Source organism: Phaethon lepturus, unplaced genomic scaffold (genome assembly GCF_000687285.1).
Source record: "Phaethon lepturus isolate BGI_N335 unplaced genomic scaffold, ASM68728v1 scaffold9668, whole genome shotgun sequence".
Classification (NCBI taxonomy): domain Eukaryota; kingdom Metazoa; phylum Chordata; class Aves; order Phaethontiformes; family Phaethontidae; genus Phaethon; species Phaethon lepturus.
In genome coordinates, this window is record NW_010558259.1 from 1 (window position 1) to 11,850 (window position 11,850).

The window sequence follows — 11,850 nt, forward strand, 5'->3', positions numbered from 1 at the left end:
TTCCTAAAGTCCAGGTAGACAACATCCACAAAATTGCAGGGAAAAAATGGTTTCATCCTTTTTTCAGCAGGGAAGTCAGTGGAAGTAGTAAGTAGAGCAAGCAAAGTTAAACTTCTATGTAAAAATCAGTTCAACATGAAAAGATAATAAGGAAAAGCCTTCAAGCTTCATACTAGACATTCCAGTATTAAAAATACCACAAATCATAAACAACATGAAATAAATTTCCTGCCCCTTAAGGTTCTCCTTAGCCAACATCTACAAATACTGTACCTGCTCAGATCTCTGCACTCTGGGTATCTTTTATCATCATAAAAGATGCCTTCAAAATAAAAGAAAGCAGATTTGTAGATATCCTGAGGAAGAGAGAGAGAGAGAGAGAAGTCAGTCTGCATTTGTGTTATGACAGATTAAACACCTTAAACAAGAACACGTCAAAAAACATGCACTTTAGGTATTTAAATTATATTAAGAGACCTCATTCTACAGGTTCCTAAGAAAAGCTTTGCACTGGTTTTAGATGCTGATGTGACAACAAGGTTTATATGATTGCTGACTATGCAGTTGATCTGCTGATACTATTTTCAAGCCATTACAGGTTATTTTAGTGCTCTTCTCGTATTACTATCCCCATCATAGCAGTTATGGATTTCTACGAAAACACAGAACAAGAACACAAGCATCACTGCACAAATTAAGTAACTGCACAGCACTGACTTAAAAAAAGGCTATTAATATTTTTAAAAAACTAGCAAGACGTAGTGGGTTGACCTGGGCTGACTTCCCACTCAGTTGCTTTCTAACTCACCCTCCTCAACAGGACAGGGGAAAGAAAGACAGGCAAGGTCATGGGTTGAGGTAAAGACAGTTTAATGACAAAACAAAGGCCGCACGCAGAAGCAAAGCAAAAAGAGGATCTCTACTCCCCATCAGCAGGCAATGTCCAACCACTTCCTTGGAAGCAGGGCCTCAGCACACATAGTGGTTGCTTTGGAAGACAAATGACTTCACCATGAATGCCCCCCTGCCTCCCCTTCCTCCAGCTCTTATTGCTGAGCACATCATATAGCACGGGACATCCCTTTGGTGAGTTGGGGTCAGCTGTCCCAGCTACATCCTCTCCCAGTTTCTTGGCCACCCCGGCCCACTGGCCTTGGGGAGACCTGGAGAGACAGCCCTGAAGCTGTGCAAGCACTGCCCAGCAGTAGCCAAAACACTGATGTGTTATCAACCCTGCCTAGCCAAAAATGCAAAGCATTGCACTATATAGGCTGCTATGAGGAAAGTTAACTCCATCCCAGTCAGATCCAGTACACCTCATCAAGACAGAACACATCACAAAATACCTTCTGCTGGAATGACATAAAATTATTGCAGTTCTGTCCCCTGCACAGGCATGCACACACATATACAACAGCCACTTCAGAATGGAACATTTCTGTACCAGCTGCTGCTCAGGGAGCCATCCTGTATATGCTGCATATTCAGCTGTGCACAGCTATAACACGTATAAGTGATGCCGAGATACACTGTATACACACACAGTTGACCTGTAAGTTACAACATACATTTTTTTCCACATTTTCAATTGCACTTGGAAGAAAAGCAGTGTTTTATGAATTGTCATCAACAAAATTTATCTGCAATTATACACTGGCATTCAGTTATTTCACAAAACCTATTTAAATCCTATATTTTCTTCAAGTATATAGCAAACTGCAAGGAATCCTTCATTCACAGGCCTTAAGAGCATTTTGATAACAGATCTCTCCACTATGCATCAACACACAGTTTTATCACAGCAAAGTGGTCCCAGTGTTTAGACCTCTAATTAGTCTGTGTGCCAGCCCTCAGATAAGTAAAGGTTGTATTTATTCATCAACAGATGCATGTGCAGGCAGGTCAGATAGGTAATGACTGGTGAAAATAACTCAAAAGGAGTTTGGTTCGTTTCCACATGGTGACTGGCTCACTCCAATTCCATAACTTGGGAGTTGCTCACCGCTCATAAAGTGATAGAATCCTGATGAACTTTTTACATGTCCGTCGGGAGGTGGCCTATGACCTGCAAGAGCTTACAGTGGAAAAATGAAAAGGCAGAGAAAGAGTGGAAGACAAGAAGTGAACATGAATTACTTTACAGGCTGGGTACAGAGGCATAGCAGACTAAAGAAGAAGCAAAATGGAAAACCATGGACAACTAGGCACTCTGCATCCCCAAACCAGTGTTATTTGTCTTTATCAACAGAGAATGAATGCTCATTTGGGCCCAAAGGTCTCTTTGAGCTGTTAACTCTAAGGTGTCAAAAGACAAATGCAGACACTGGGGCAGAGATGGGACTCACGACTGGAGATGACCTGTGTCCTTGTTTCGTCTGGGACAGAGTTAGTTTTTTTCCTAGTAGCTTGTATAGCTGTTTTGGATTTAGTATGAGAATAATGTTGATAACACACCTGTGTTTTCAGTTGTTGCTAACTAGTTGTAGCACTTATACTCAGCCCCTCTGCCAGTGGGGAGGTACACAAGCAGCCAGGAGGAGGCACAGCCAGGACAGCTGACCCAGCTGGGCCAAAGCGATATTTCTGACCCTATAACGTCATGCCCAGTGCATAAACTGGGGGAAAGTTGGCTGAGGGTGGGACACCGCAACTTGGGAACGGGCTAGGCATCAGTCAGGGGGCAGTGAGCAATTGTATTATACATCACTTATTTTGTATATTAATTTCTCATTATTATTACAATTTTTTTTTCTGTCCTATTAAACTGTCTTTATCTCAACCCATTAGTTCTACCTTTTTTTTTTTTTTTTTTTTTTAAATTTCTCTATCCCCCCTCATTTGACCTGACTGCCCTTTTGGCAATGCGAACGAGCAGGTGGCTGTGTGTTGATTAGTTGCCAGCTGGGGTTAAACCACAACCACCTGCACAAAGGCACAGCAATAAGAATGTGTTTAACATTGTGAAATATTGTTTTGGCTCTGTTATTGTCAGCATCCCTGGCTCTCCAACCACAAAGTGTACATCATACTATGCTCTGGCAACTCCTTACCAACTTTTGTGGGTCACAGCAGTTCCGAGTTAGCCAGCCCTTTAAAGCTGCTCTAAACATCAGAAAACAGCTGTTTGCCATAGTGAACAACAGTCCAAGGGAGTCACTGTTACAAACTACTTGGGAATTGAGTCAGGTCTTTGCTGATTAATGCTGGCCAGAGGTATGATTCAGACACTCCTTCCTCCCAGACTTTGCATTACCCTTCAGTTTGCAAGGAGGGATGCCCTATTATGTTTCTCCAAGGAATCCCAACAGCAGCAGTAACCACATAAAAGATCCAGGACCCTCATTAAAAGTATCCATATCTGTGGAATAAAATACCTCAATATTGCCCACTTCTCTTAAACAACCCCCTGATGTTAGTTTGACTAAGGTGTTTGTTTACAAAAAAATACAAACCAAAAAGGCACAGAATAGAGCAGAGTATTTCAGTTGGAAAGGACCTACAACAATCATCTAGTCCAACCGCCTGACCAATCCAAATGCCTCTTAAACACTGATAGGCTTAGGGCATTGACCACCTCTCTAGGGAGCCTGTTCCAGCATTTGACCACCCCCTTGGTAAAGAAATGGTTCCTAATGCCCAGTCTAAACGTCCCCTGGTGCAGCTTTGGACCATCTGCACACGTCCTATCACTGGATTCCAGGGAGAAGAGACCAGCAGCTTCCTCTCTGCTTCCCCGCCTCAGGAAGCTGTAGAGGGCAATGAGGTCACCCCTCAGTCTCCTTTTCTGCAAACTAGACGAACCCAGAATCCTCAGGCTCTCCTCACAGGACATGCCTTCCAGCCCTTCCACCTGCTTTGTTGCCCTCCGCTGGATGCATTCCAGTACCTTCATTCACATCCTTAAATGGTGGGGCCCAGAGCTGCACGTGGTACTCATGGTGAGGCTGCACAACACTGAGGACAGCGGAATAACCACCTCTGTTGACCGGCTGGTTATGCTGTGTTTGATGAACCCCATGTTGGCCCTGGTGGCTGCCAGGGCACACCACGGACTTATGTTGAGCTTAATGTCAACCAGCACCCCCAGATCTTTCTGCTGCGCCGCTCTCCAGCCACTCCTCTCCTAGTCTATACTTGTGTACAGAGTTACTCCATCCCAGGTGCAGCATCCAGCATGTGGACTTGTTAAATTTCATCCCAGTAATCATTGCCCAATGAAGAAAAAGCAAAGAATAAAATCACAAAACCCAAAAGTAGCAGGAGTGAGAGAGAAGTTAAGTCTGTTTATGCCAATAAAATCCAAAAGGTCTTTTATTCTCTCTGTATCAACTGACAAGCTACACTTGTTTACTTAACAACTGAGAGAAGCAACTTGATCCTTTCACTCAGCTTGTGTACTCAAACTGCATTTCAAGACAAGTGAAAGCTGACATCAAAAGCTAACTTACATGGCCTCCCTCTTGCAGACTTTCAGAGCACCATTTAATCTGATTTAAATCAGACTCTTGAATCAGTCAAAAGCTATTTTCTCTACTTGGAAATATTAACATACTCCTCAGAGGTTATAGTGTCACTTCCTTCCCAGACTGAAAGGAAGAAAATTCTACTCCATTGATGGCTGATTACTTGTCTGCTGAAGCAACATGCGAATTTTATTGTGAAGACTTACTAGACACCGAGCCTACACTTTAATGTAGTTGTAAATTCACAACCATGCTCAAGGAAAACAAACACAATGAGTCATGTGCATTCATTCAATAACAGCTGCTGCTGGGAGGCTAAGCATAGTGGCATGCGCTTACTTTGGGGAAATTATTGATGTGAGGAAGCCTACTCTCAACCCTGTTGAGGACATGACAGCCTCACATGACTCCTCTGCGTGCCCAGAAGAGTCTTAGAACTCTCTGGTCTCAGAACTAATCAGCTAACGTTTTACTACATAGTGGTAGAAAGACTCTTCCATTTACTTTACATAAATGAAAGGACTACTATCTGTGATGTCCTTCAGTCTCCTTAAACAAGAATGTGCCATCTTTTCACTATTATGTATACAAATATATTACATCCTCTGTTTTCTCTCAGATTGTATATCATATATTATTTTATTTATATTATATTGGTAATATACTGCATGATTAATGTATAATATTTGCAGAACAGCTGGGCCCCAAGGGTGATAATCAGTGAAACAAAGCCTAGCTGGAGGCCAGTAACTAGCAGAGTACCATGGGAGTCAATACAGCGTCCAGCCTTGTTCAACATCGTTATGGATGACATAGATGATGAAGCAGAGTGTGCCCTCAGCAAGTTTGCAGGTGACACAAAACTGGGAGGAGCAGCTGATATACCAAATGATCAAGCTGCCATCCAGAGGGACCTTGACAGGCTGGAGAAATAGGCTGACAGGAGCCCCGTGAAGTTCAACAAGGAAAAGTGCAAGGCCCTGTACCTGGGGAGGAACAACCCCATGCACCGCTATATGGTGGGGCCCTCAGCTGGAAAGCAGCTTGGCAGAAAAGGACCTGGGGGTCCTAGTGGACACCAAGTTGACCATAAGCCAGCAATGTGCCCTTGCAGCAAAGAAGAAAATAGGATCCTGTCCTGCATTAGACAAAATACTGCCAGCAGGTTGAGGGAGATGATCCTTCCCCTCATCAGCATTAGTGAGGTGACCCCTGGATTCCTGTGTCTAGTTCTGGGCTTCTCAGTACAACAGAGACATGGACACACTGGAGAGAGAGAGTCCCACAAGGGCCCTGCAGATGAACGGACCGGGGCATCTTTCCTATGACGAGAGGCTGAGAGAGCTGGGACTGTTCAGCCTGGAGAAGAGAAGATTCAGAAACCCCCACCCGGAGTACTGCATCCAGCTCTGGAGCCCTCAGCACTGGAAAGACATGGATCTGTTGGAGAGGGTCCAGAGGAGGGCCACAGAAATGATCAGAGGGATGGAACAACTCTCCTGTGAGGACAGGCTGAGAAATCTGGAGTTGTTCAGCCTGGAAAAGAGAAGGCTCCAGGGAGACCTTACTGCAGCCTTTCAGGACTTCAAGGGGGCTTAGAAGAAAGATGGGGACAGACTTTTTTGCAGGGTCTGTAGCAACAGGACAAGGGGTAATGGTTTTAAACTTAAAGACGGTAAATTCAGACTAGACAAAAGGAAGAAATTTTTCACAATGAGGATGATGAAACACTGGCACAGGTTGCCCAGAGAGGTGGTAGATGCCCCAGCCCTGGAAACATTCCAGGTCAGGTTGGACGGGACTCTGAGCAACCCAATCTAGTTGAAGATGATTGCAGGGGGCTGGACCAGATGACCTTTAAAGGTCCCTTCCAACACAAAAATTCTATGAGTCTATGATTGTTAACAAATACCTCTAGGGAGGGTGCAAAGAGGACAGAGCCAGGCTCTTCTCAGGGGTACCCAGTGACAGGACAAAACGCAATGGGCAACAACTGAAACACAGGAGGTTCCCTCTGAACATCAGGAAACACTTTTCATTGTGAGGGTGACCAAGCACTGGCTCAGGTTGCCCAGGGATGTTATAGAATCTCCGTCCTTGGAGATATCCAAAAGCTATCTGGACATGGTCCTGGACAGCTGGCTGTAGGTGGCCTTGCTTGAGCAGGGGGGGCGGACAAAGATGACCTCCAGAGGCTCCTTCCAACCTCAACCATTCTGCGATATGATACATATGTGATGTATTATCAAAATGACGCAACTTCAGTATTTTCAATTAGACTACTTTTTCTTTATTGACTGCTTTTGCACATCGCCAGAGAACACCTGGCAACTGTGGGAGATGGGAATAGTCTTCATTCCTACTTTTGACCAGCACCCAGTTGCAAACAGCAAAGCACGTACATTCAGAATGGCGTGGTCTACATTTAGCTTTCTATTACCCCTGGTGGTTTAGAATATAGCCCAAAGTAAAGTCAGGCCACAGGGTCACATTTGTGCAACAACTCACTGACAGTGTTACTACTTCCCAGTGGCAGCATTAATGATGTTTCTCTTGACTTGCACAAAATAGGTGAGCTTGGTAATGCCACCAGAAAGTATTTACTTACAAGTGCAACCCCCAGGCAAAACCAAAGCAGCTCCATTTAGCGCTGAAGCAAAAACAACAAAACAAAAGTCTGCCTCCCTCCCTCTTGTATGTTTTTGAAGCTTCTACACATGTAAAGGCTTGTAGAGCCTCATGAGGCTTGTAAAACCTCAGAAGGTTTTACCTTGCTGATGTGCTCTGGTGCTTGATCTGGCTGACTGCTGAACTCACCACCTATCTGGAGGTCACTGACGCAGGAAATGGAGTCCCTCAGCTCCGTGAGCTTCTGGCTGCCCAGTACAAGGACTGTCTGATAGGGTTTGTGATCTTTATGCTATGAAGAAAACAGCATACAAGCTTCAAATAAAAATCACTTGTCAGCATCAGTACTGCTCTTCGCTTGACAGCTTCAGGTCATTAATGGCAGCATATGGCACATCACCCCTCTGTACACGACTTTAAAGAGCATCTTGCCTCAGCCTCTCCCAAGGCCATTTATTAGTTTTATTCAGAAACTCAGAAGTCACATTCCCCACCAGAAAGTGCAGCAAAGATGGGAAGTCTGAGCACACTTCCTAAATCCAGAAAAAGTACTTTCGTTTTCATGTATTTAGTTTCAGATTTTGAGCTTTCTGTGAAATCAATTAACTGCTGAGTAATTACTGTAAAAAAAATGGCTTCAGTAAACCACAACAGAATGAAAGCCAGATTCTGAAAAAGCCTTAAGAAGTTACCACAGTTGAAGGGTTTACCATATTCCCTCAGTAGATTCACTCATTTTAACTGCTTGGAAAACCCAGATATTACCTATGTAGGGAAGAGACATCAGAATACAACCTGGAGGAATTTAGTACTAACCTTCTGAACTATGACAGGGTAGAAAATGTTCAGAGTTAAAAGTAGTTCTCCCTCCTCAATAAGATCTGCTGGATTGTCTGGCCTCTTTCCAACTGCATGTGACTCCTGGAAAAATAAAGATACATTTATATTACATTACATTATACCAGCAACCACTTATATAGCATAGCCCTTGGATAAAAGAATTAGAAATGCTGTTCTAACTGTAACTCATTTTTGACTGTGTAGCCTGAATTGATAACAGCCCACTTCCTCCAAGATGAAAAGGCAAGAAACTGCTATAATTGCTGATTTCAAGCATTTTCCTTCATTCCTCAGTTTTGGAGAAGCTGAGGTGCTTTCAGCAATTACAAGATATATGGCTACTCCTTGGCTGCTGAGAAGCCCTGCATAAAGGAATTAAAGCCTGCTGCCACTCTGCCCTCATGGAACCCAGCTGCTACTAACTTCCATCACTTAATGCTTTGAAATGCTCTTTGAATTCTTTCACACGTAAAGGGGGATTGCAACCCTCGAGAAAGATTGACCTAGAAACTAGCCATAGAATGAAGTATATAAAAATAAAATTTAGTGCAACACTTCCTCTTGTTAGGGAAGCTTGACATAAGTGGAGGTCTTAATTTCTCCAAAATCCCAAACCAAAATCCAGCATTGTCCTTGCCACACTACTATGTTTTAGAAAAGAAGTGAAAGCATTTCCACATTCCCATCCTATTCTGTGCTTAAGACATAGCCCTGCTGTAAGAATGAGGGAGGGAACTTTTCTGTGGCAGTCAGTTTCCTCCTTTTTCAACAAATTAAGAGAGAATATTGACTGCACAAACACTTCCCACCAGCACAGTGTTCTTGAGAGTTACTAATAGGAGTGCGTACTGCTGTGAGACTTCAGTTCAGAGATACTTGTGCTCTATCCCTTGCACCTCCCTTCTTCATGCAACACATTCCAAACTAACACTTCTTATTACTCTCATCCTGTTCTAGGACACTGTGGTCAAACCAGCTCAGACATACAAACCAGTTACCGAGGCTTGCTTGAAGGATGCAGTAACTGACCACATGCTTGATCTTCAGAAACTGAAATAAGACACTACTCATTGAAACCCTTTATGAAGATTTCTATTGCAAGTATTTTCTCATATATGCCCTAGGCTAAGAGCCCAACACAGCTGTTGCATTTCAGCTGATGCATGATGTTTACATCATGTGCTTGGGCCTCTAGAGAGTTGAAACAAGGTCATCCATGACAGACCTCAAGGGGAAAAAATGTTTAGTCACAAGTGAGGCTCCTTCCTCACTACACCTCCCTCCCTAATTTTTGCAGTAGTTCATGGTTTGCTTGTGCAAACCATGGACTCTAGCACTGCAAAAGTTAACAACTTAAGTTTTCCTGTTCAGGATGTTAATGGTTGTGAAGAAATCTTAAAAAAAAAGAAGAGGTACTAAGCATAGTTAAAGGAATTCCAAGATGGCTTTTGAGGGGCTGATCACTACACACCTGATTCCTGACAGCTCAGAATGGCTGAGAAACTTGGCTTACAAAGCTCAGAATTAGGAACTTACTGCCACCATGCTTCTACTGCCTTCCTCTTTCAGCCCTACGGGAACTAGCTCGCAATCATTTACACACTAAAGCTTAAGACTCCAGCACAGGACTCCAGGAGCAAAAACATTAAATATTTTGGCTAGCTCTACAATAAGTTCACATGATGCTCAGTACACTTGATCCCCTACACAATGCTTCAGTAGCAACCAAATAAAAGCAGTTATACAGTGATAACGAGCTGGAGTTCCTCCTTACTACATTCAGTACTAACAGATTGTAACAGCAGAGTTCCTGTCTTATCTTTCTATAAAATGTCTTTAATCTTAATCATTACCTGCAAACTCATATCTGCAAACACAGAGTACAAAGATTCATAGTGATTAAAAAAAAAAGCAACCAGAAGTTGGATTTTGGCTGTGTGGAACTGTCTTGAGATCCTACGAGATGACAGAGAACTTACCATCTCATAAGCAAGAGTTTCTTGTCTGCAAGCCCGATCCACAATAATTGTTTCTTCTCTCCTCTCTAATGCCTTCTTTCTAATTCTGATGGACAGGAGCACAGGACAAAATTTCATTCAACAACTTCAAAACAGAATCTCTAGGTATATTTTTAAACTACCCAAGCAACTACAGTGTAGCTTTCAAAGACCAGAATTTCTGACTGTCTCAGTATGACAGACTAACTGACAATACTCTCATCTCATGACTTCCATAAAGCCTGGTAGCACACAGGCCAGGTTATGAATTTTACCTTGTTTTTCTTTCCCCTTATGTGCAAATTACAGGTTGGTTGTGGGCAGTTTTACACTTACAAGAAAAAACAATAAAATGTTGTCCGAAGAGGCTCTCCTAGAAAGGACACTTTGCTACCTTTGAGGAAGCTGTTTCAACTATCCCTCCCACTTCAGAGAAATTCAATTCATGTTCAAGCAAAAAACAAGAAAAAACCTCACAAATACTCTCCAGCCCACGACATAGATACTTTTCTAAAAAACCCTCAGTATCATTCGTAGAATAAAAGAGTATTGTACACAGAATATCTACTAAAATACATGTATTTAACCACTGCATAAACACCAAATCCTTCTTAACTTCTGGAACAAGTCTATTTACCCTCCAGACCTTCCTGAAGGTCCTCAGTAACAATCACACTTAACACTGATCACAACCTTAACACTTACTCTTTATGTTAGTACTACACAAACTGAAATTCAAATACAGCAAAGGCCTAAACTGGCCGAGTAGGAGTTCAAAGTTCATTAACTGATAGAAACTTAACATACATTGCTCAGTCTCTGAAATGCACCAGTAGTACCAATGAATTCTATAAAGGTATCTATAAAGATACCTCAGATTAAGAGGTATCTGGCTACAACTTCAGCACTCACACTTTGGCTGTTATAATGTGGCTGTGGGTCACCAGAGGTAAGAGCTGCAGATTTATTTCACAAGGCTTTGGAGAAACCTCCCACACATGATTATGAGAAGTCCCCTGCATCCTCTAAATTTAGACATTAGTTCATAAGCACCTAGGTGCAGAAATCCTAAGTTCTTCCAATACGATAGATAGCATATTCTCTATAACTTAATAAAAATTCCTAAGTAACACTCAAGCAAAAGGCTCATGCCAAGTATCCTATCATAAGCTGCCCTTACAAGTATTTCCGGACCCTGCTTCAGAAAGTACACCTTTGCCTAGAAAGGGAACAAGCAGCCAGGCATGCTTTTGTGCTTGTTTTCCACCCCACCCCTTATCCGGGTGAGTGTACTGTAAGGACTTACTGAAGAGTTACCAGACTGCTGTCTTCAGGAATAACATCTGGGTCCTTTTCTTTAGCAGAAGACATTAACATATCAATGCTAGGACAATAAAGAAAATAAATATTATACTTTTTTTTATACTTCAGAATGAAAATCAGTTAAGCTATTCTTAAAAGGAACAAAGACAGCAAAATGTGGATAAACAAGATACAGTTTATATAGCCTAAATCAGGGCAAAAGGGCAGTATGGTTGTTAAAATAAAGCACTAGAAGACAAAGAGTCCTGGAGTTTATATCTGGCTTTCACAGAGATTGAGTAAATTTTATCTTTCTTTTGCATTCTGCCTAATGAAGCATAGCTGCCTAGAGAGATTTAACCAGCCCCATTCAAAACGTGTGTCCAATGCTCTCTATAAACTAAAAATGCCACTTGACTTTTTCAAGTCTCATCCACCTACTCTGATTTTCCAATGATATATGTCCAAATAGACTCAATCAAAAGGAATCATCAACCTCAACCTATATGGTAAAGCTAATAACCCCTCTCAGGTACAAACACAGGCATGCCACCACATTTACACAAGCTGCATCATTGTTGTATTAAGGCATTAATTTATGCCACATTTCTTCCAGCAGG

General features: G+C 42.4%; 1 protein-coding gene across 1 annotated transcript; it reads right to left on the minus strand.

Annotated features, from left to right (window-relative positions):
- Positions 1–273: 273 nt before the first annotated feature.
- Positions 274–11,305, minus strand: LOC104625384 (snRNA-activating protein complex subunit 3-like; the record flags this gene model as incomplete). Its single annotated transcript, XM_010292995.1, has 5 exons — positions 11,235–11,305; positions 9,911–9,995; positions 7,908–8,012; positions 7,234–7,383; positions 274–356 (listed from the first exon to the last, which is right to left on the minus strand). Coding segments are annotated over exons 1-5 (494 nt in total), but the record flags the coding sequence as incomplete, so codon positions are not given.
- Positions 11,306–11,850: the final 545 nt, after the last annotated feature.